Below are 25,338 nucleotides of genomic sequence, written 5' to 3'. Positions count from 1 at the left end.
ATTCATCTGTCGATGGACATTTAGATTGTTTCCATGTCTTGGCTATTGTACATAGTTCTGCGATGAACATAGGGGTGCATGTATCTTTCTAAATTATAGTTTTATCTGAATATATGCCCAGGAGTGAGATTGCTGGATCATATGGTAGCTCTATTTTCAGTTTCTTAAGGAACCTCCATACTGTTCTAGGGGCTGTACCAATTTACCTTCCCACCAACAGTGTAGGAGGGTTCCCTTTTCTCCACATTCTCCCCAGAATTTATTCTTTGTGGACTTTTTGATGATGGCCATTCTGACTGGTGTGAGGTGATACCTCATTGTAGTTTTTTTTTTTTTTTTTTTTTTTTTTTGCGGTACGCGGGCCTCTCACTGTTGTGGCCTCTCCCGTTGCGGAGCACGGGCTCCGGACGCGCAGGCTCAGTGACCATGGCTCACAGGCCCAGCCGCTCCGCGGCATGTGGGATCTTTCCGGACCGGGGCATGAACCCGTGTCCCCTGCATCGGCAGGCGGACTCTCAACCACTGCGCCACCAGGCAAGCCCCTCATTGTAGTTTTGATTTGCATTTTTCTAATAACTAGTGAGTGACGTTGAGCATCTTTTCAGGTGCTTTTTGGCCATCTGTATGTCTCCTTTGGAGAAATGTCTATTTAGATCTTCTGCCCATTTCTTGGTTGGGTTGTTTGTTGATATTGAGCTGCATGACCTGTTGGTATATTTTGGAGATTAATCCCTCTTCAGTCGCAAATAAATCTGAGGCCTTATTTTCTGAACATTGAGTTGTTAATAAACAATTTAGTCATATCCATGTAATACTTCAGACCAGGGATCCCTAAGCTCCAGGCCATGGATCAGTACCGGTCTGTGGCCTGGTAGGAACCGGGCCGCACAGCAGGAGGTCAGCAGCGGGCCAGCGAGAGAAGCTTCATCTGCCGCTCCCCGTCGCTCCCCGTCTCTCCCCACCGCTCCCCATTGCTCCCCACCGCTCCCCACCGCTCCCCGTCGCTCCCCGTCTCTCCCCACCGCTCCCCGTCACTCCCCGTTTGTCCCCACCGCTCCCCACCGCTCCCCGTCACTCCCCATCGCTCCCCACCGCTCCCCGCCGCTCCCCGCCGCTCCCCACCGCTCCCCGTCGCTCCCTGTCGCTCCTCACCGCTCCCCACTGCTCCGCGTCGCTCCCCATTTCTCCCCACTGCTCCCCACCGCTCCCCATCGCTGGCATTACTGCCTGAACCCCAGCCTCCTTCCCGTCCACACCCCGCCCCAGTCCATGAAAAAATTGTCTTCCATGAAACCGGTCCCTGGTGCAAAAAAGGTCAGGGACCGCTGCTTCAGATCACTTTTTAATCAAGACAAGCTGCAATAAGTCCATCCCAGTACTGGGGGCTTAATTTCATCCTCAGACAAATTAGGTGATTATTTATCCCCAGGTGCTTTAACTTGTATTTAAATCATCACATTTATTAAACAAGATGACCTTATACAGTATCCACTCCCTAGATGTATTGGTTTGCTCGGGCTGCCATAACGAAATACCATAGACTGGGTGGTTCAAATAACAGAAATTTATACTCTCACGGTTCTAGGGGCTGGACGTCCAAGATCAAGGTGCGGTTTCCTCTGAGGCCTCTCTCCTCAGCTTGCAGGTGACCGCCGTCTTGCTGCCTTTTGGCATCGTGGCCTCTCTGTGCGTCCTGATCTCCTCTCCTTGTAAGAACACCAGTCACATGGGATTGGGGCCTCCTTAGGGGGCTGATTTTAACTTAATCACCTCTTTGAAGGTCCCATCTCCAAACACAGTTGTACTGTAAGGAACTGAGGGTTAGGACTTCAACCTATGAACTGGGGGCAGAGGGTGGGGAGTGGGACACAGTTCAGTCCAGGCCACGGACACGCTCTGGGAAGATGGAGGCTGTGAAGTCAAGCGGTTTGCAGCAGTGAGGTGTCCAGCATGTGAATGCCCCTCCCTGATGCTTCCGGCCACAACAGGATGTGGGGCAGATGGTGTGTTTCTGTGACTGTCCACCTCTTTACCTAAATATTTGGGGGCAGCCTTATTAAGCTTAATATGCAGATTATGTAAAAGCCCATCTTGGACTTGGTCTTGCTCACGTTTTCACCAGCTGGGCAAGAGGAAAGGCTGAGGTCTCAGTAGCAAACGTTTTGCTGGAAAGCTCAGTATGGTGAGTGGACTAAGCTGGTCTGACAGCAGGTGTTCTGGGAGCTCAGAACGATGTGGGCTTCTCACCAGAGAACAGCTGTTAGCCACAGATGGGCTGGAAAGCAAAGGTCAGTGATCAGCACGGACCAGCCCCTTTTCTAAAGCCATATCTGCAGATAGCTTAAGGTGCATGGCAGCAAAGGAAACACCTCGCCTCTTTCGGGTTATGGGAATGGAATAAGAGAGCTTGGCTACATCACTGGGAAAGACTGGAAGAATTCTGAAAATATCATCAAGGGCACTTATTCCATCCACCTCACAAAAAGATTCTGAACGATCCTATTTTTAGCTTTTTGAGCACTGTGTATCTTTCATTATAAACCTCTTTGGAAAATGGGAAGAGGAAAGAGAAACAGTAGACGTTATGGCTCGTAGGATTAAACTGGAGAATGAATGAGGGAAACCATAGAAGTCCAAGAACCCTCATGCGATGTTCTAAAAATATTCTTCAGACCTATGAAACTTTTACAAGTTGCACTTATCTTGCATGGGATGAAATATAATCAAGAACCTTGGCCCAGCACAAAAGGAACATTTTTGTTTGTTTGTTTAAAAATTACCCAAAAACCCTACTATGGCACTGTTGGAACCGGCTGCCTAATAAAACTTTCCAACTATGTGGTCACTACGACAATGAAAGCATCTGACACCAACAGAATTGCTGGGTCTTTTCTTGTAAAGAATGGTCTCTGGAGATCTGTGGTGTGTTGTACATAATACAAAGTACACACAACTGTGTGTGGTTAATGCTGGGACTGGGAGGACCAAGACCTTGAGGTCAATAAGAATCAATACTAATATAACAGCCGCCCCAATGGTACCTAACCATGCATCCTGAGAGCATCAGATCAGAGGCCACGTGAGGGCCTCCCGGGCTGCACCCACCACTCACTGAACTCGGGTCAACCTGGAAATGCATCCATCTCAAGGGGCGATGCTCCCCATCACCTCAGGACCTTTACCTATGCTGCTCTCTTGGCCTGAAATATAAATCCCCCTTCGCCATCGGCGTGGAGTTAAAATTTCCTTTAAAAATCCCTTGGATTCCAACCTGCGGTGTCTCAGGGAGTCCAACCCTGTCAGTTGGATTGTTTTGCTGCTGCTTTGTTTGCACAGCAGATGAAGTAGTTGGTTTGTGTTTAGGCAGATGATTTTAGAGCTCATCATAAACTCTGGAATTCTCCTCAGGAACTGAAATAAAGGGAAGGAAGAGAACGTCTGCATTTCTCACCTCCTGATTCTGCTAGTTTATGAGCTCATTCAGTGGCAGACAAGCCACAGGCCCCCCTCACTGTTTAAACTGTTCCTTCTCTCGCCCTCTCCTCCTCTCTCTGTATTATTGCATTTACGTAAGGTAAATACCTAAAGCCAAACAGATATAAAATAAATCCTGCGTGTTGCACTGACACTGAATCACAATTAAACAGGTACTTGCCAGCCTCTCCTACGAGGCCACGAGCTGCTTGGAATCAGGGCCTCTTTCCTTTCCACGTTTATATACACAGCGCTGGCCTGAAGCACTCAGGAAACAGTTCCTTGCATCAGTCAATAAAGGAGTGAATGAACAAAACATATCAGATTACCCACAACAACTTTCCTGTTTAAAAATAACTGAATTTTGTCACTGTACATATAAAAAAGTAAATCTTATTGCTGATCCCATGTGTTACTTTCAGGGTCACCAAAAGCTTGCACTTACTCTGTAGGTTTCTCTGTGTGACTTGACGGGACATTATTACTTTTATTAATCTTTTGGACTCCAATTGTTTAATCCATTAGGTGATATTCTTTTACTGATTCTTCCAGTTGATGGATGGAATTGACTATTTGTTTGGCATTAGAGACTGCTCTGACTGAAAGATGATTTATCGGACATGATCTATCTTTATCCACCTCTCCAACCAATAATATTAGACCCGGAACTGTTGTGTTTCATCCTGTGCATTTGTCGATTCCCCTCTGCATAGAAACAAGCTCTGATATCACACGTCTTAAAACATAGACAACCTGCTCTCATCCTATGTGACTCTCCAGATACTCTCAATGACTGCAGACCTTTCGGAAACGGTCCAGGCGCTGCTCTGCAGTCTCATCTCTCGCCCTGTCTTCTGATTGATGGTTCCCCTCAGGCCCCCAAGCCCCCTCGAGATCAGCGACACCCATGGAGGCAGGCACTGTCATCGTGTCTGTGTGTCTGTTCCGAACTAAAATTCTAAGTAGTAATCGAGCCTTAATTATTTTACTTCCTGTAACACTTCACTCTTCTGATTTGTGCACCGCGACACTTACCTCTTTTTCTCCGAACCTTAAAAGGTCTTCCCTTGGAGACCCCTTAGCAGTCTTGATTTTCTTCTGGACCTTTAAATGTGGATGTCCCCCGGGCTCCGCTGCGCTGCCCCCTGTTAAACACTGGTCTTTGTCCCACCTGCATGCCCAGGCCGGTGCGTCCTCTCTGTCTGTCTGCTGCCCCCCAACCTCTCCAGCCTTGAGCTGACCCTCGTGCCCGGACTTGTACATCTTCTTCCTGCTTTACTCTCACTGGCGCCGCTATCTCGGGGACCCCCCCGAACGTCCACCAGAGAACTCAGAATGTCGACCCCCTACAACGAGTTCCTCTCCCTTTCCAGTAAGTGGCACCGTCACCCAGCTAGTTATCCTAACTGAAAACCCAGACGCTCGGGATTGTTGCAGTTTTCCTGGTCCAGAGCGCGCTCGGGCTGTCAGCTCCACCGCAGGACAAGCTCAAAGCCCCTCCTCGCGTATCCCTGCGGCTCCCCCAGCCGCGACCGCCGTGTTTTCTCTCCTTAGGTAGGAAAGCTTCCCCGTCCCCTGCTTCTTCCACTCCTACTCTTGCAGTTTAGCTCGAGGGGCCCTTGGAGAAGGGAGATCAGACCGTGACCCTCCCCTTGGTTTCACGGTCAGCGCAGAGTCCCCGCGGCCGCCCAGCGCACGTCTCAGACCCGCCAGGGGAGGTCAGGCCCTCCTCAGGGTCCGCCTCTTGCTCCTCTGCCTGGAATATCCTTCCATCAGACCCTTGCACGGCAGCCTCCTTTTCTACAAGTGGCCTGCCCCGCCCAGCTGATCAAAAGGAATTCACTCGACTGAGACAGGCTCTTCTTTATTTTTTTATGATGATTACCAGTATCTAAAATTATCATTTTTAAACAATGATTTATATTATCTTTATTATATAAGTTATATTAATGTATGCTATCTTTTTTTAAATTGAAGTATAGTTGATTTACAATATCATGTCAGTTTCAGGTGTACAGCAGAGTGATTCAGTTATACATATACCTATCTATCTATATACCTATCTAATCTTTTTCAGATTCTTTTCCATGATAGGTTATTACAAGATACTGAGTAGAGTTCCCTGTGCTATACAGTAGGTCCTTGGTGTTTATCTATTTTATATATAGTAGTGCGTATATGTTAATCCCAAACTCCTGATTTATCCCTCCCCCTTTGGCAACCCTAAGTTTGTTTTCTATGTCTGTGAGTCTATTTTTGTTTTGCAAATGAGTTCATTTGTATCTTTTTTCTCAGAGTACACATGTAAGTGATATCATGTGATATTTGTCTAAAATTATCATGTTACCCGACCTGTTTCAGTTATTTATGGTATGTGATATCCTGTCTTATTACTGGTGTAGCTCCAACACCTAGAACGATGCCTGTTAGATTATAGGCCCTTGGTGCTTAATGAGTATTTATAGAATGAATTAATAAGTCGATAAGTTATTTCTAATTATAGCATCTCTAGGGCTTCGCTGGTGGCGCAGTGGTTGAGAGTCCGCCTGCCAATGCAGGGGACGCGGGATCGTGCCCCGGTCCGGGAAGATCCCACATGCCGCGGAGCGGCTAGGCCCGTGAGCCATGGCCACTGAGCTTGCGCGTCCGGAGCCTGTGCTCCACAACGGGAGAGGCCACAGCAGTGAGAGGCCCGTGTACCGCAAAAATAAATAAATAAATAAATAAAATATACCATCTCTAAATATGAAAAGTGAGAGTTCATATATAGATAGGACACATTTTGAAACATTCTGTGAGAGAAAATCTGCTCTTCTAAAGCATGTGTAAAATACTTACCCCCAATAATTGGATTTTACTAATTTTTGTGTGTTTGTGAATGTACAAGCTTTCTAATCCTTTTGTTCTTTGTATAGTACTTAGGACAGAAGTTTCAAGTCAAATGTTTCATGACATAATTTGATAGCAAACTTCATGTCTTTATCTGTTTAATGATTCTTCAGTGGATACAAGTTATTATTAAATACTGGTGGTATGTTTAACAGACATAACAGTATTTTCTAATATTTAATGGTTTAATATATTATATTGGTATTAAAAATGACATGTAACACATTTATGCTATAATTATAGAGAGATGAATACAAATAATTATGTACACTTGTATAGAATATATGTGCTTCTAACAATGATTTCAGATGAACTTGTAAGCCCTTATGAAAATGTATACATGAAAATATCTGTGTAGCTAAACTATTATTCTGTTTGTAAAATTAATCAGATCAGACGCTGTGTTTTCCTAAACTGTGGTATAGTGGAATGATCACAAGACTGTGGTTCAGAAAATCAGGTTTCTCATCCAGCTTCTGGGCTAACGAGGAGGATGCTGAACAAGACTTTGTTCCCACTAGAATGTAGGCTCCATCAGGCAGAGGTTTGTGTCGGTTGTGCTCACTGCTGTATCACCAGCATCCAGAAAAGGCAAGGACCAGTGCAAGTGCTGGACAGATATTTGTTGCATGAATTATGCTTCTCCAAATGTACAGTTTCCACATCTATAAAACAATGTTCCTTCCAACCCTTACATTCTGGATAATAAGAGAGCCCTTTGAATATAAATCAGACAGATTCATGGCTGGAATTGTTTACCCAGCTGTTACCCGGGCCTTTCTACAATTGTCTAGTGCATCAGAACTCTTTGTGATGCATATTTATTAACACGAGTAAGACAAGCGATAGTCCATGATTGCCATCTTCAGAAGGACTAAAACAAAAACTTTAAAATTAAAAACTATTATTCAGGGCTTCCCTGGTGGCGCAGTGGTGGAGAGTCCACCTGCCGATGCAGGGGATATGGGTTCATGCCCCGGTCCGGGAGGATCCCACATGCCACGGAGTGGCTGGGCCCGTGAGCCATGGCCGCTGAGCCTGCGCGTCCGGAGCCTGTGCTCCGCAACAGGAGAGGCCACAGCAGTGAGAGGACCGAGTACCGCAAAAAATAGCAAAAACAAACATAATAATAATAATAATAGCTATTATTCAAATCCACAAAATTAAATAAGTATAAAAGAAAGTTCAATAACCAACCTCTTAAATGATGGTCTTGCAAAGTGTGTAGCACTTACATTTTGAAAGCTATGAAGGTTTAAAACTGTTGTAAGGATTTGGGGACACCCTGTAGATACACCTTTCTTTGAGAAAACTTGATATCGCCATAAAAAATACAAACTGATAAAGAACTCTTCACTTTTAATTTTTTTCTTTTCATTCATTGAACAAATATGTCATGACAACCACATGTAGCCGGTGTTAGGAAATGCAGGAGAGGCCAGGCTCTGACAGCCTCTCCCCATCATCTGGATGGCCAGGCACACAGAGCCTCCTGGCCGGACTCAGGATCAGCACCGGAAACACTGCAGAGGAAACCTGAGGACTGGGGACTGCTGACCAGACAGCGGCCCCTCCTGACCGCCATCACTCACAGCCTCCCCAGTACAGCCACCAGGACCAACCCAGCAATGGGGGCCACCATCCAGTCCCTTCACACCCTCCAGACCGATGCTTGATGAGACCCTGACCCCCTTTTTAATAAAACCACTGCTGCTCTGCCCCCAACGCTCTCCATCCCCCTTCTCCTGCCTATTTTTATCTGTAGCACAGATTACCAGGCCTATAATGTATATTTGTTGATTTGATCATTGCCTTGCTTGTATACACACACGTACGTAAGCTTCATGATGGCAGAAAATTTGTTACTCATCAGTATATACCCAGCACCTAGAACAGTGTGGGACACCTGGTTGGTGCTTAGTAAATATTTGTTGGATGGATGGATGCATGGATGGGTAAATAAATGAACAACTGAATGAACAGATACTCTAACCGGAACCCCTTGCAGCTGATTCTCTTAACTGTTTCTCTCCAGTTTTCAGTATTCCCCCACCATATAGATTTACAATTTGCCCTCATTTTTCTAGCTATCAACCTCATTATTTTCAATAGAATTCGGTGTTCTACCCTTGTTTATTGCCTCAGGCTGCCTGGGGTAAACATTTTTCACGATTCTAGTTGGCTCACTTGGGTAATATGCCCTGCGAGCTTGACCCTTCCCCTCAGGTGGGGTGCAGCCAATATGCATGCAGGGATGGAACATTGCTCTACATGGTGACTTCATACAGGAACTACATCTAAGAAGGAGGCACAGGATACACATAAATAAACACCCAAACTAAGCTAAACGGCACCCAGAGTGGCCAAAGGTGAAGTCCCTGCCTTGAGGAAGTGTACAAATTCTACAATGACAAGTCCAGTGGGCAACACAGAGACCAGAAAGAGGACAGGTGGAGAATCCAGAGCCATAGGTGAGAAAATGGGTACGTCCATGGGAAGGTTGCTACCAAAGTTTCTAAACGGCAAGTTAGAAACAGTTAATAAGATCAAACAGATTCCCACCCCTTCACTAGCATTTCAACTTCTAAAAATTTATTCTATAAAAACTCCTGTAACAACTGGAAACATCCCAAATGCTCATCAGTAAAGAGATGGTTTAATTGTGATGCCACATAACCATACAATGAAACAGTACCATCTTTAAAAGAATATAGACCTGTTTGTATTGTATTGTAATTGTGTTAAGTGGGATGAGAAAATGCACTTTCTTATGAGAGCTGTGATTCATACCACTGTTCTAGATACTAAAGAAAACGGTGAGGAATATTCCCCACGTCCCCCTCCTTGTAGAAATTAAATTCAAATTGGTGAAACAAACAAACAAATGAAGTTTACTAGCAGACGGAGCAGCGTCATGAAGAAATATAAAGCGTGGCAAGGGGATAAAGAGTGATGAGGGTCAGAAAAAGCCTCTCTGAGGAGGTGATGTTGGAGCAGAACCCTGAATAAACAAGAAAATCAGAAGGACAGACAGAGGGCAAAGGGCCCAGAAGCAGCATGCTTGGGGTGCCCAAGCAAATGCAAGGAAGGCAGAGTTGAGGGGAGGACAGTGACCACGTGGGATGGGGGGAGGGAGGGTCTGAGAGGCAGCCAGGGACCCGACCATATGCATTTTGGAGCCATGATAACAGTTTGGACTTGCTTTTAATTTTGATTGATAAACCATCAGAAGATCTTGAGTAAGGGAGTGACATGTTCCAATTTACTCAGCATGGCTGTTATATAGAGAATATTCCACATTGAGTCCATAGGATATAACCCATGACATCTTTTATTAGACAATTTACAAAAGTGTTGCAGTGGCCCAAAATGAGAGGAAAGCGTTCAGTTTTCATACAGTTTATTTAGGAATGTGTTTAGGCATCTTCTTCACAGAGGTTTTATGAGGATTGAAAAGGTTATGTGTATAACGTATGTATGTATTTTATGCATGTGGTTATGTACATAGAGCATTTTTCATATATTATTCATGGGTATTAAATGATACTATGTGAAAATAAAATGGAAAGAATACAAGAAATACATATAGAATGTGTAGGTAGAAACAGCATGACAGGTTGTAAAAGTCTAAGTTTGTCTAACCTTTCGATATTGCTCTAATCAAATAAATGTTTTAGAATTCCATATCCTTGCTATGAATAGTATACTGGCTAGTGCATTTCAAAGGAGCTCAAGAAAGTTGCTCTGAACTTAGAGTTTATCAAAGAAATACTCAGCCAGTATGATTCACAGTGCAAAAAGAGACTCAGCCCAAAACTGCAGTCAGAAAGCTACAGCTGGGTCGAAAGGCCATGCATAGCTGTGAAGCCTGGAATTAAGATAGTACCTGTACTGCCTACATAGGTAACCTCTATGTCATGTCAGATGAGATCGTCTGTGTTACGGTGTTGCAAAAATCTTTAAATAAAGTGATGCTTTTTTTTTCTTTGTGAGGATTGCCGATACCTGGCAGTACCAACACAGCGGTATTTTTCATGCTGAGTTCCAGGTGCCTCTTCTCTTTTAAAGGATATGGTCCATTCATTTAAGTTTGTCCCTATGCAGTTGGAGCATCCCAGATTAGGAGAAACCTGTTAGGTTCCGCAGAACAGTTCAGTGCAAAATCCAGTTTTTCACTGAAGTTGACAACTTCAGCAGCAGTAATACAGGGAGTGCATTTTGCCTCATTGGGATACAGGCAGCTGGTCTGCCTTCCGCCGCTATCCCTTTGGCCAGAGCATCCTTTGGCAAAGAGATTTAATTAATCAGAGTATTCTCTTAGACACTACTTTTCTGCGTAGATTTTTAATTACATGCATAATTAACTATCGTACTTGCAGAATCAATCGACATTCAGGGGGAATCGTCTAAAACAAACTTAGAGTTTCTTTTACTCTCTCCTGCCAGAGTCAGGCCACAAGAAGTTAAAAAGCACCATCCAGAGAAGCACAGAGACGGGAATGGCAGCCGAGATGAGAAAGATGGTAAGACAGCCGAGCCGGGAGTCTACGGATGGCAGTATCAACAGTTACAGCTCCGAGGGAAAGTAAGTGGCCTCTGCACATCCACGTGGCCCGGGGCCAAGGGTCCTGTAGTCACAGGGCAGATAACAAGGCCCCCAGGGTGATCCTGCACCTTCTTTATACAGCCAGGAGGTCAACCATCCATTTGAAAACAGCCTGACCTCTTTGGATACACACACGGACACACCTCTGCACCTGGTCACACAGACATTTCAAAGGGATGAAGAAATTGGCAGGTGAACGAATAAACTGACTTCTATCATCCAGAAAATCTCAGAATAGTCCATGACCGGATGTTTATTGTAGACATGCCACATTTAATGGATTCTTTTATATGGGAAATTCATTGTCTGGCCCAGTTACCAAAATCTGAATTAAAACTTAGAAGTGTGGAGCTAATTGCCCATATTCCTACTTTTCTCCAAACTATTTTGGGCTCTAAGATGTTGTAAGTCTAACATTCTCATAATAGCAACTTGAAACTTCTTGTTTTTAAAACATCACAAATTCATTTTTACCTTAGGAAAAAAAGCCCAGGAACTATCTGCTTCATTATTTTTCTGATTAAAGAATTTTAGCTAATCCTGAAATTAATTAATTTTGAAAAAATATAACTAGATTTTTGTTTTGGTTACTTGACATGATTTTTACCATTTCATATAAATCTTGCACAAAACCTGCATTTTCCTATGCTTGAGAATTTTTTCTGGTAAAATTGAACTTTTACTAAGGTGATAGATAACAAGTAATTCATATCCTACAGTGGGTTACTTGGGGACTGACCATGTACAAGTGTTCTGTAATTATTTATTACCATTCAAATATCTTTTACCAATTAATATTAACAATTTATTTTATTTTACTGGCATTTTTCTATTCTGTTCAGAAAATGAAGTACATTCTGCCAAGTTAATGTTCATGATAGGCTTTCCCATTCCTAAAACTAGTGAATCCCTTTATTTGCTCCAATGAGTGATATGCATACTCCCAGCAAGATACAGCCAAGAACAAAAATCAGCAGGCATGATGTTATGTAGTTAAACTTGCTGACAAAATACCAATATTTGCTGAAGTATCATGAAGCAATCTACAAATAAAAAACTAGAGACACTATTTTCAGATATAAAAATTAACAAATCTAGATTGAGATTGACATATACACACTACTGTATATGGAATAGATAACTAATAAGGACCTACTGTATAGCGCAGGGAACTCTACTCAATACTCTGTAAAGTCCTATATGGGAAAAGAATCTTAAAAAGTGTGGATATATGTATATGTATAACTGATTCACTTTGCTGTACACCTGAAACTAACACCACATTGTAAATCAACTCTACTCCAATAAAAATTTTAAAAAAGTAAAAATTAACAAACCTAATAATATTTACCTAATAATATTTACCATGAATAAGCCACTTAACCTCTCATAGATTTATTTTATAGTCTCTAGATGGGATAATAGTTAATACTCTATCTAATTCCTTTGATTGTGAAGAAATAATATATGTGAAAGCACACTGGAAACAATCAATCCTTATAGAAACCTGTTTATTCAAAAAAATACTTATTGAAGTCCAACTATGTAACAAGCCTGGTTCTTGTTACCCAGGAGATGTCAGTAAACAAGAGCACAGTCACTGCTCTGGGAGAGCCTGTAGCCGGGGGCTTCAAGCAGTCCTGGTGTTGTGAGAGATGTACGTTAACCAATTCATTTCCATTTGAATTAAATAAAAATCTCAGGTAATATGAAATTTTAATTCTTTCAAAAATGAAGAAATTAAACATTTTGATTTGTAAATAAGAATTTGTACCATGCTATAATATTTATTCAAGGAATTATTAGCCATTTCTTAACATTTAGCATTAATGTTACTTAATGCTCATGAGCAATTATTTATGTATTAGCTCATGACATAAAATTTTGCACCTTGTATCTTATGTCAGTGATACATTTATGTAGGGATTTGTATTTTCAAAGTGTGCAGAAAAATTACTACATTAAAAACTATAACTGAGCTCTCCTGAATAGAAGATCAGGTCTTTTTTTAAGCTTTTTATTTTTTATTGGAGTATAGTTGATTAACGATGTTGTGTTAGTTTCAGGTGAAGTTATGGTTACCCGGGGGGAAGCAGGGGAGTGATAGACAGGGAGTTTGGGATTCTCCTGTACACACTGCTATATTTAAAATGGATAACCAGCAAGGACCTACTGTATAGCACAGGGAACTCTGCTGAATATTATGTAACAACATCAGGTCTTAAATTGATAGTTTAGACCTTTTCGCAATCAGTGCTGAGCTTCGTGGGCTTGGTTCAGAGGAAATGCAAAGAATCAGTAAGTAAACCAATTGCCTGAGTACTGTTTGATTCATGATCAGAACTCATCATCTAATGGAAACTAATGAAAAGAATTCTAGAAGATCTAATGTCTTGATTTTTGTCCTTTTGGTAATAGCTTGATATTTCCTGGAGTGAGACTAGGAGCGGATAGTCAATTCAGTGATTTTCTCGATGGACTGGGACCAGCCCAGCTTGTTGGCCGCCAAACCCTCGCCACCCCTGCAATGGGTAAGAATAATGTTTTTCTGTAGGAAAACTGATGTTTCATGCTTGATAAGATGATTTAAAGTAGCATAATAAAAAATAATAAAAAATAAAATAGCATAATAGTAATACAAGTGAGAAACAACATTTTAGCTCAGGTGTTGCTGGTTTCAAATGACTATTCTAATTTCTAATGCATTTTTCTAACTTGAGATATGCAAAATGAATAAAGTTAGTCATTAATCTCTGAATTATCAAAATTCTGTTAAGACAGAGAGTCTACAGTAAGTCCAAATGTAGGAGAAGGGTAGAATTTTATAGCACGGAAAAAACGATGGATTATTCAATAAAGGAGATTGGCATAAGTGTCTAGCTATACAAAAAAATATTAATGAAATTACCTCCCTACTTCAGAGCTTAAAAAAATAATGTTTTGGGGGCTTCCCTGGTGGCACAATGGTTGAGAATCTACCTGCCAGTGCAGGGGACACAGATCCAAGCCCTGGTCCAGGAAGATTCCACATGCCGCAGAGCAACTAAGCCTGTGTGCCACAACTACTGAGCCTGTGCTCTAGAGCCCGCAAGCCACAACTACCGAAGCCCGCGTGCCTAGAGCCAGTTCTCTGCAACAAGAGAAGCCACCGCAATGAGAAGCCCGCACACCACAACGAGGAGTAGCCCCTGCTCGCCGCAACTAGAGAAAGCCCGCGCGCAGCAACGAAGACCCAACGCAGCCGAAAACAAATTAATTAATTAATTAATTTTAAAAAAATTTGGACTCAATTGTAAAGGAGAAACAGGGTGGAGAAAGACACTGGAAAATACTGAAAATCACTTAAGTTAATGTTTCTATACTCTTGGAGTGGGAAAGAACTTCCAGACCAAAGCCAGATAAAATTCTACTAGCAAAATATGCCATATGTAAAGTTTAAAAAGATGATAAATGGAGAAAATTATATGCAGCATGTGAAATAGGTATTTCCTGAAGGACATGAGATTCCAGCTTGAAAGAACCCATAGAGTAGTCAGCAAAATGCATGAGAATAGGTCAACACAAAAACATCATCGTGAGATTTTACAGCACCAGAGGTTGATAGAACACCCCACAAGTTTCCTAAGAGGAAAAATAATTTTATGCAGACTATCAAAAATCTGCTTCTCATTGGACTCTTCAATAATAATACTGGAATCCAGAAGATGAGTATTGCCTTCGAAATTCTGAGTAACAATTGATTTCCAATGAAGACTAAAATAGCCAGTCAAATCAAGTAAGTATGAGGCTAGAATAAATACATATTCAGACAGGAAGGGTCTCAAAACATTTTCCTTATACCCAACATTGCTTGGAAAGCTATTGGAGGATATACTTCAACAAAATGAACTAAGTGAATGTAAAAATTGTGAACTAAAAAAGAGGAATATGACATCCAGTAAATAAATGCTTCCACACAAGAGAGAAATGGGTGGGATACCCAGGATGGTAGTGAAGGAAAATGTAATAAAACAGCTGCAACGGGCTTTATAAGCAAGCTGTCCAAGCTGTATCAATAGTATGTCAGATTTGTAAGACAAAATCTATAGAATACCTAATATACTTGATTTTGTGGAAGAGATAAACAACCAGGAGAGAGTAAGGGGTTGAATGAGTGATACATCCATAAAAATGTCAGCAAGGGCTTTTTAAAAGACACTTAATGGGTGTAGGGAAAAAGAAGAGTGTCTAAGAAATGAGAAGTAATCATGGTACTCCAGTTCACTCGGCTACAAATAAAGTTGCCTAATCATGATATAAATATAATATTGGGAGAAGAGGGTGACAGAAAATGTCAAGTATATGGTGGGGGTAGGAAGCAGTGAGAGAGAGCAAAATTGGGGGTCAATAATGATATCTAAAACTGAAGAAAAAAGGAAAATATATGTACGGTATTTAGAGATAGGGATGCAAATGCCAAAATGTAAAAAATAAATCAGTTAAAATACTGAGGATTTTGAAAACAGTGACCTTTGGAAGGCAAGAGGTTGAGAGAAAGGCCGGGTATATTTTATACTAAAAACAAGTCTTAGAGAACAGTTTGAGTCTTTAAACTATGTGTGTATGTGATTGAAACAAAAACAAAAGCCCAAGAGTCCAGGAGCTAAGGTCTGAAACAGAATTATTATAAACAATAAACGATAAACAATCCAGAACCACAACATTGATCAATGGACCAGGCAAGTAAAAGGAATTCACAACTGAGAAAGTAGAGATGATTCAACCAACTAAAAACAACTTAGAAATAATTATATTTAATATTTTCGGGGATAAAGTATCGTATCGTTCAGAAAAAGTTGAGCATCTTATAAAAATAGGTAAAGGACATGAACAGGCAATACAAAAGAAGGAATGAAAACTAAAAATATTTAGAAATATGTTCAACCTCTCTAATAATCAAATAACTTCTAATTATAACTTTTTGAATGTCAGATAGGCAAAAAGTAGGCATGTTTCTCATAACAATATTGTGGGCTGTGGGAAATGGGAAAGACAGATTCTTCTGGTCACAGTACAAACTGGCACAACCTTGCTGAAGGATGTTGGCAATACACGTGGCATTTTTAAATGTCCATTCAATTAGACCTAACAATTTAAAATCTGGGAATTTATGCTCAAGAAACAATTGACTAAGGGTGCAAAAATTCTTTGTAAAGCTGTTGATTCTAATGCTGCTTATGATGACAGCAATGTAGATAACCTGTATTTCCATCCAGAGGGATCTGGTTAAATAGGTAATGACATGCCCATTCAGTGGTTCATACAGTCAATAAATTGAGGATGTATGGTCATGATGGATAGATAGATAGATAGATACACATATAGTTAGAGAGATAGAGATGGATAGATTGATATAGTGATAGAGAGAGAGATAAGGAAAGAAGGAAGGAAGGAAGGAAGGAAGGAAGGAAGGGAGGGAGGGAGGGAGGGAGGGAGGAAGGAAGGGAGGAAAGGAAGGGAAGAAGGAGGAAAGAATGAGTGAACTTGTGAAATTGCTAAGATATTTACCAAAACATTAATGGAGGTTTTCTCTGGATAATGGAAACACAGATAATTATACTTTTTATTAAGAAGTATTATATAGTAGATGACATAAAGGATAAGAAATCTTATTAGAGTACAAGAATCACTTAAATACTTCAGTATTGTTGCAGTTAAGTAATTTGTAAACCAGTATGAGACTCTCGTAAGTTAGATTAGCACCAGAAAAATGAAGAGAAACATTTCAAAACCTGACTTGGAGGTAGGGAAAGAAAATGGTGGAGGGGAGCTCAAAATAGTAGTTATTTATGAAGATCATGGAGATCATAATTTGGAGTCTGTTATGGACCTCTATTTTTTTAACTGCATGTGACTGCAAAGAAGCTGAAACATTTTGCTTCCTCCACTCACAGGTGATATACAAATTGGAATGGAGGATAAGAAGGGCCAATTAGAAGTTGAAGTGATTAGAGCACGAAGCCTCACGCAAAAGCCTGGTTCCAAATCCACACCTGGTAAGGAGCGGTGTCACTCTTTGGACAAGAGAGTCTTACATGGGCAAAAACTCAAAACATTTGCTGCATTTGAATTTCACATGCTCTATTTTGCATTATCTGATTGATTAACAAGGCAGCTTTTCTATGTTCTTTCATTGTGGATCAAAGAAAAGCGGATCTCCGGAGCTTGTGCTCATTGGCGGGAGGGGCCACAGCAGTGAGAAGCCCGCGTACCGCAAAAAAAAAAAAAAAAAAAAAAAAAGTAACAACAAAGAAAAGCGGATCATAAAAGTGGATCTGGGTTTTGCTTGCACAGTTTTTCTGTCAAGAAGTATTAGGTAGAGTCTTGTTGTATTAAGACAAAGTTTAGTTATGATGGCTTCTTAGCTGTGTCAGTTTTTTTTTTTTCTGCCCATTTATAAATGCGGGATAAAAATTCAGTTCTAATCACAAAAAGGATGAGCTTTTAGATATAAAATGTGCTTTAAGATATAAACCTGTTTTGAATTGCCAGCCATAAACCAAGTCAGTCAGAATCTTATGATAACTTTGCATGCATTTACTTCAGAAGAGGAAAATGGCGTTAGTGGTAACATATGGGTTTTAAGGGATAGAATTTATGGAGCACTGAAAATTTTAAATGGTTTAAATAATCAATGGGAAACTTTCAACAAGCATCTCTATTTGTCTAAGGAAGCATTCTCTAATAAAAACAATTTAACTTGAAGGATTAACTTCTTATCTGTTAATGTTACCTTTGTTCAGCTCCATACGTCAAAGTGTATCTTTTGGAGAACGGGGCCTGCATAGCCAAAAAGAAGACAAGAATTGCACGAAAGACCCTTGACCCCTTGTATCAACAGTCCCTGGTTTTTGACGAAAGTCCACAGGGTAAAGTCCTTCAGGTCAGTAATAGCTGGTTTGACTTTTTACACTGTAACAGGCCCATTATCCATATCAACATTGAAGAGGTGGTCCAACAGGAAGAGAATAAAGTCCAAATTGTTCATTTACAATATAAGTAATATATAATATCAAAATATCTTTTGGTTCTAATGGAAAACAAGATTTTAATTTTCACTCTCCTTTTCTTCCTCCTCTCCATCCTCTCCTTTTACTTCCACTCTATTTCCCACCCATTTCCTCTCCTAGATAGATAGATAAATAGATGATAGATAGATAGATAATTGATAGATAGATAATCAGGGCAACCAATGCTAATACTAGTTTATTGAGCGAGACATGGGATTCAAAGAGAAAGAAAGGAAAGGACCAGAAAATATTCAGGATGGGTTGAATGTCAGGTGCATTGTTAGGTGCTTCCTTTTCTAAATGTTTTGACCACAATTATTCCCATTTTAAAGATTATGTCTGAGGATCACAGGGATTAAATAATTTGGCAAGGTTACTCAGTAAATTGAAAAGGCAAGATTCACCATCCCTGCCCGTGTAAAGCAGTTGAGTGAGTTCATTTGGGAACCCCCACTGGGGATTAAAGTGTTGGAAACAGAACCTGGAGCAAGTGTAATGGAAATCTTACCTGACACCAAAAGGAGACAGAAGGTGGTAATTGTCGGTGAGCTCACTGACTTATTAACCTTCTGATCAAGTCAAAATTGTCAGGCAAGTCCTCAAGGGCACCAACTTACAATTATTTTTCAACTTGCCCCTTCACTAACAAGTCTATAATATAAAAGAAATTTAATGAATATTCTCATCCTTTGCACATACTCCACCATCCACACACACCATGGTACAGGGAGTTGGGTTGTTTCGCCCTCCTAGCTTGCACACATTTTCATTTGTATATCTCTGTGACCCTGCACTTTGCTTACTAGATCATAGTTGCTAAAGATGGTTTTGAATTTATATATACATAAACTTGTGTATTTATTTTTAACATGGTTTATGTAGACAATACCCTCATTGACTAGGGAAACATGATTTGCGTTCCATCACACCTAAAAATTCTGGTGAAGTGTCTCTCAGAGTACCTGAAGGATAGTACCTTTTTATTATTATACCTCCTTGGTCTTAGTTATATTCACTTCCCCCGCTTCCCTCACTGGCTCACTTTTACAGAATAGTTTGCTTTAAACTGTTCACACATGAGGGAGAGAAGCTCAGGCTTTACTGCTGTTGTCTGTCTCTGCAGGTGATTGTCTGGGGAGACTACGGCAGGATGGATCACAAATGCTTTATGGGCGTGGCCCAGATCTTGTTGGAGGAACTGGATCTTTCCAGCATGGTCATCGGCTGGTACAAGCTGTTCCCCCCATCATCACTGGTTGAACCCACGCTCACCCCTCTGACCCGCCGGGCTTCCCAGTCATCTCTGGAAAGTTCCACCGGGCCCCCCTGCATCCGGTCCTAATGAACTCACACCAGTAAGACTCTGCCTTCAGGATAATAATCTGAACCAGATATTTCATGATCGAAAGAATGGTTGGAGACAGACAATCAACTTGTATTTTGCTGGTAGTCGTGTTTCAATAATACGTCCCTATCATTGTTTAAAACCTGGCTTCACATGACAGAACAAGGCAGTTATCAAATACAGGAAGTCCACGTGCTAGTGAGAACCACTGATGCTTCTGACAAATGAGAGAGGGGAAACTGCAAATTCACACACACACACACACACACACACACACACACACACACATCCCAAATTGAACTGGAAGCTCTCACTCTGTGAAAAGCTGTATTTTAGCTGTTTTTTGCACAAATCACAAGCAGTGTTATTTCCCTGGGGTTGACAAGTTTTGTTTATTTGTGTGTTGTTTGTTGATTTCGGTTTCTTGATTTGTTTTGTTTCGATTTGGTTTTCACTGTATTTGTTATTTCCACTCATTTTTGGCTGTGTCATGACAGACAGGCCTAGTGATAATTACAGAGACCCTTCCTTTCTTTTTCCAAAAGCACCAAAAAAAAGGGCTGAAGCAGGCTCTGTAGCATCTCCGCAGAGTGTGTGCACCAAGACAAGATGAGGCCAATGCAGGGTTTCACTAGCTTTCGCTTTATAATCCTTCAAGGTTTTATGTGTAGAAACCCAGAAAACAAAAAGTTATCTTCCAAAAGCAAATAACAACAGAATCACTTTTTTTGAATGAAGCGCATATCTGTTTGCATTCTAAAACATTAATTTATGTTTTCCACTGTTTTGCATTGAATACTTTTACAGAACTGAGTCTGCAGCTAGTGCTGGGAGCTAAACTAACAGCATCAGGGTACCTTGGAAACACTCCTGGTAATGCCTTTTCCTTCCTGACATCCAAAAAAAAAACAAGACAAGTATATGCTCATGTGTACAAACCATATGTTGACTTCCCAAAATGGTGACTAGAAATGGATTTGAGCCTCAGACACTTTGAGCAATGCCCGGGCTCCTCAGCCATGTCTCAGTGTAGACACACCACCTGTCCCGGAAAGAGCATGGTATGGGCTGTTAATATTCCACTGGAAATTCCAGTCAAAATATTCTGCACTAAACGAATGTTTTTTATCCAATTTTAATTTACATTTCTTTGAGATTGATGCAAGCACAAAGCTTGATTTTTTTAATGCAAAGTATCTTACTTTTGGGGGGGGAAATGAAACAAAGTCCAATTTCAATTTGCATTTTCTTCATCTGAGTTTTTCTCAGCTTTGAATTCCCTTGTGACCTTCTGTATATGTGCTACCAACTGCAGTCTCTGCAGGTGCATTGAGATCTTCTCCCTCCTTTTATGGGTCCGTCCACTTTTGTGATTTCACAGATAGAGCAGCATGACTTGGAACTGTTCAAAGCTGCATGCACGTTTTGTAAAAAAAAAAAAAAAAGAAAAGAAAGAAAAGAAACAAAAAGAAAAAGAAAGAAAAAAAAGAAAAGAAATAAAAGGTTATTTAATAATGTATGTTAGTTCCACATAGGCCAGCTTGTATGTTGCATGTACTTGTACAGTTTGCTTGTTAATTACTCTACTGAAATAACCAAGAAATCTAAGCCATCCATTTTTTTGTTATAGACATTTTGCAGGTTTCAGCCAGACTCAGTCTATGAGCCAGGAGTGAAATGTCTATAGATGGACTTTATTTTTTACCCTCTGGAAAATGTGATGTAGTATGGACCAAATTCCTTCTAATAAATATTTTGGTGTAGACTCCTCCTGTGGGGCTGTAACACATGTAGACACTGTGTACACATAGATTTTAATCCATAGACATACTGCCTGCACCAAGTGAATTATTTATTATTTACACACGCCAGAACGACCTGCCCATCGTTCCCAGGGCACAGATTGACCACTGGTCACCATGCTGAGCAGGAAGGACTGAAGCATTGGTGTACTTCTACTAGATTCCGTTCTGTCTTAGTGGCCAACAATCAACTGATTCTAATTGGGTAGTATCTTTCTATTTTGACCACTTGTCTTAACACTCCCCTGTGCTTTTAAATGAACTTCCAACTCATGTATGTAAACATGTTTAATAAAATTTACTTTTCATGTCAGTCGGCAGCCATCTGTGTTCTGTGTTTTGCCAGATATTCATTGTGGGTTCTACGGGGCAAGATGGGAGCCAGATCACAGGAAGGGAGGTGGGGTTTGTCATCTGCTGGGGGCACTTGACTTGTCACCACACCATTTGTGTCTTAATCTCCGGCCCAAAGGGTACTTTGCATCACGTACAAGTTTTCACTTTGTCAGCCTGTCTAAGTGAGCACGTGACTATACTTCTGAAAAATGGCATTATTAAAAACAATAAATCTCAGTAAGAATCAAATGGAAGGTTGTTTTTCTGCTGCTGTTTAAGTGTGCTGTTGTCCAATTGCCAAATCATTTCAAGTACAATACAACATGTCAAAAGTATTAATTCTTGCATCTCTCGTGGAGGTGTCTGGTTCCTCTTTCCGTCGGTTCCTTCTGGACCCCTGACCGATTTGTAGAACTTTGCCTTAGAGTTGGTCAACTTAACCAACCAAGCAATGCATTAAATCGTCTTCAACAGAATCTTAGGGAAAAAAATATATCTTCAAAGATAATAGATGAGCCTCCAAAAGTAATATGTTAAAGAAAAATTATCGACTTTTTAAATTTAATTTCATGATATTTTCTTTTCTTCCCCCAGAATGTGTTCATATATGATGCTAAACCTGGTCTCTGTATACCTACACCTAATTAAATCTCAGAGACAGAGTTTTGAGTGAAAGAGGAAAGAATAGCTTTATTGCTTTGCCAGGCAGAGGGGACCACAATGTGCTAATGCCCTCAAAACTGTGTGCCCTGCCCTGGAGTGGGTAGTGAGTGCTCAAGGAGCAGGGCATGATCAGCTCGTGGACATTCTTTTGATTAGTTGGTGGTGAGGTAATCGGGAGTTGGCATCATTAACCTTCTGGTTCCAACTGGTCTGGGGTCTACGTGCTTATGGGCAGTGTACCGTTAACTTCTCCCATCTGTTGGGGGTTCTGGTATCTGCAAAACAGCCCAAAGACATTGTTATGTGTATCCCTTGAGGGGAACCAGGACCCTGCCACAAGGCTGCACTGTTGTTTCTTGGCTGCTCCTCCTGTGTCTCTGCATCCCCTCCCTTCCCTGATTAGCAGCTGTTTGGACCTGCCCATTGGAAATCAGGGAAGGTTCTGGAGGCTGAATGAAGCCTATTTCCTGTAATCAAGAAATGGGGGACACAGGAAGGCTTGTGTGCCCAGAAAGGCTTTTGCGCCTAGGGTCCTGCTCGGTTTCATACATTTCATCACCATCACCCTCACAACACTTGGTGATCACTGATTTCATGATGCATTCCTGTAAAATAACTGTTGTGATCTAGTCGACCCATTCTAGGAGACCTTAAATTTTTATAGACCACACGGGCTTTAACTTTGTAAAGCAGAGTAAACACAACTAAATCGAAATCAAATTTGAGGCAATCAGTTGTTTAAAGTTTTTTAAACAGTTGACTGAATTTTACCCTATCAAGTCAGCCATTTGTTTGGCCTAAACGTCGTGGAATTATCTGTGAGGCCGGGTCAACAGGAGACAAAAACAGCTTAGATCAGTTCATTGTACAACACACTATCAGAGCAGAGCTGTTTAACGCACCAGCAGTCAGACGGCACAGGCTGGAGGCCGGCAGGGGCTGCCACCGAAAGAGAAGGCAGCTGAAGGCGGCTCGAGAATTCTTCTGTCTAGACAAGCACAGAAGCAGAAACCGCTCTTCACATCACACAGGTTTGCACAGCATTATGATTTCAGGGCCTGCGTGATGGAGAGGAAGTAACCGAAAGGACAGTCATTTTGCTAAATCCTCAGGGTTTCTTGCCGACTCTGACAATTTAATTTCTGGAAATCCCAGCCCGAGATATGTGATCGGATTTTACTTAACCAACAGTATTAAGGACTTTGTTGTGTGCTAGATATTAAGTAAGTACTTGGGATATAAAAATAAAAACAAAAAAAACTAAATGGACCCTGTCTTAAAGGACCCCCCTGTCTACTAAGAGTGATCATTACCTAAAGAAATAATTACAATGACATATATTTGATTTGCATACAAAGGGCTATGGGATTCCAGTTAATTCTCACAATAGCCCTATGAGTTACGTATTCTTATGACCCCTATGTCACATAAAGGATCTGCAGCGTGGACCTGTAGCTAAGGTGCAGGTCAAAGTTTGCAGTGCGGGTCTAGTGATGGAGCTGGAATAGGCACCATGGTCTGCTGACTCAACACTCGGCATCATGCCTATGTGCTCACAGCTGAGCTCGACCTTCAAGAGCAGAGAGTCCACTAGATGGGAAAGGATGGAAACCCAAACCATTCTCCCACCTCAAGGTGGGAGTAAAGGAATGAACAGAGGTGTCTTTGGCTGAGTCCCAGACTCATCCTTGGGTTCCAAGGCAACATTGTCTTGGGTACCCTCCCCAACTGTCCCCAGGCCCAATGCAGCGACTGTACCCCTCAGTTCTGCATCAGTCACAAAAATCTGCACCTTGGGGTTGAATTCAGGCCCATGGAGCTGTCGTGTCCTCCCCGACTCAGTCCGCACACCCTCTAAGTTATTTGCTTCCAAAGGAGATTCCATGGTCATCAGCTAGGTGTAGAGTGCCCTGTCTTCAGAGGCAGCCAGTGGTCATCTGTCCGCTGTGCAGCCCTCATGCCCAACCTGTGCTGCCACCCCGAGTCTCCTCGGGAACCTCTCAACAGGGCACAAAAGACAAGTCTTCACATCTGTGAAAACCAGAGGGGAGCAAGTCAAGGCCACCATGTAATGACATTTTTAGTAATTGGTCCCATGCAGGTTACTCTAAGCTCATAGCTTGGGACAAAGTCTTAGGAGTCATGTGTGGTTTGGTTTTAATTGCCACAAAGAGATGCTCTGGGGTCACTGTATCCAATTACTGCTCAAATTTTTTCCTTCATCCCATCAGCTCCCAAAATGTGAAATGTTAGCCCACACACACCCACCATGGGTGTATGTGAGATGATCTCTGATAACGTGGGTTAGTTCTTCACTACTAAGAGAACCCTTCACTACTATATAGACCCTCCAGTTTATCCCACCCTCCCTCCATCACCAAACTTCAAAAATGGTCTTTTCGGTCCTTCTTCCAATACCTCACCTTCTGCTCATTCATGACCCCAATGTAAGGCTGCCAGATCAAAATACAAGATACCTATGTTAATTTGAATTTCATATAAACAATGACTAATTAGAGCTAAATATCATTTTTAAATTAGTTTTTGTTTATCAGCAACTCAAAGTCAACTTGGGGGGCTTCACTGGTGGCGCAGTGGTTAAGAATCTGCCTGCCAATTCAGGGGACATGGGTTCGAGCCCTGGTCCGGGAAGATCCCACATGCTGCAGAGCAGCTAAGCCCATGCACCACAACTACTGAGCCGACACCCTAGAGTCCGTGAGCCACAACTACTGAGCCCACGTGCCACAACTACTGAAGCCTGCGCGCCTAGAGCCCGTGCTCTGCAACAAGAGAAGCCACTACAATGAGAAGCCCGTGCACTGCAATGAAGAGTAGCCCCTGCTCACCGCAACTAGAGAAAGCCCACACACAGCAATGAAGACCCAACACAGCCATAAATAAATAAATAAATAATTTTTTAAAAAGTCAACTTAGGGGCTTCCCTGGTGGCGCAGTGGTTAAGAGTCCACCTGCTGATGCAGGGGACACAGGTTTGTGCCCCGGTCCAGGAGGATTCCACATGCCACTGAGTGGCTGGGCCTGTGAGCCATGGCCACTGGGCCTGCATGTCCGGAGCCTGTGCTCTGCAACGGGAGAGGCCACAACAGTGAGAAGCCGCAAAAAAAAAAAAAAAGTCAACTTGGCATCCTATATTTTTATTTGCTAAACCTG

At 41.7% G+C, this 25,338-nt stretch overlaps 1 protein-coding gene across 47 annotated transcripts in view; it reads left to right on the top strand.

Moving 5' to 3' along the window:
* The window catches only part of LOC308626456 (regulating synaptic membrane exocytosis protein 1-like), a gene marked incomplete at both ends in the record, with an annotated part of 216,998 nt that extends 197,638 nt beyond the window's left edge, over positions 1 to 19,360 (top strand). For all 47 annotated transcript variants that reach the window (XM_081251496.1, XM_081251537.1, XM_081251514.1 and 44 more), the window contains 5 exons: positions 10,810 to 10,948; positions 13,388 to 13,500; positions 16,903 to 17,004; positions 17,752 to 17,891; positions 19,142 to 19,360. In XM_081251496.1, the coding sequence (XP_081107622.1) occupies positions 10,810 to 10,948; positions 13,388 to 13,500; positions 16,903 to 17,004; positions 17,752 to 17,891; positions 19,142 to 19,360 (713 nt within the window). The remainder of the gene's footprint in view (positions 1 to 10,809; positions 10,949 to 13,387; positions 13,501 to 16,902; positions 17,005 to 17,751; positions 17,892 to 19,141) is intronic.
* Between the last annotated feature and the right edge of the window lie 5,978 nt (positions 19,361 to 25,338).

This window comes from Mesoplodon bidens (assembly GCF_964165515.1).
Source record: "Mesoplodon bidens genome assembly, chromosome: 12".
Classification (NCBI taxonomy): domain Eukaryota; kingdom Metazoa; phylum Chordata; class Mammalia; order Artiodactyla; family Ziphiidae; genus Mesoplodon; species Mesoplodon bidens.
The sequence above is the reverse complement of the archived record's forward strand: the minus strand, read 5'-3'. Positions and strand labels throughout refer to the sequence as shown.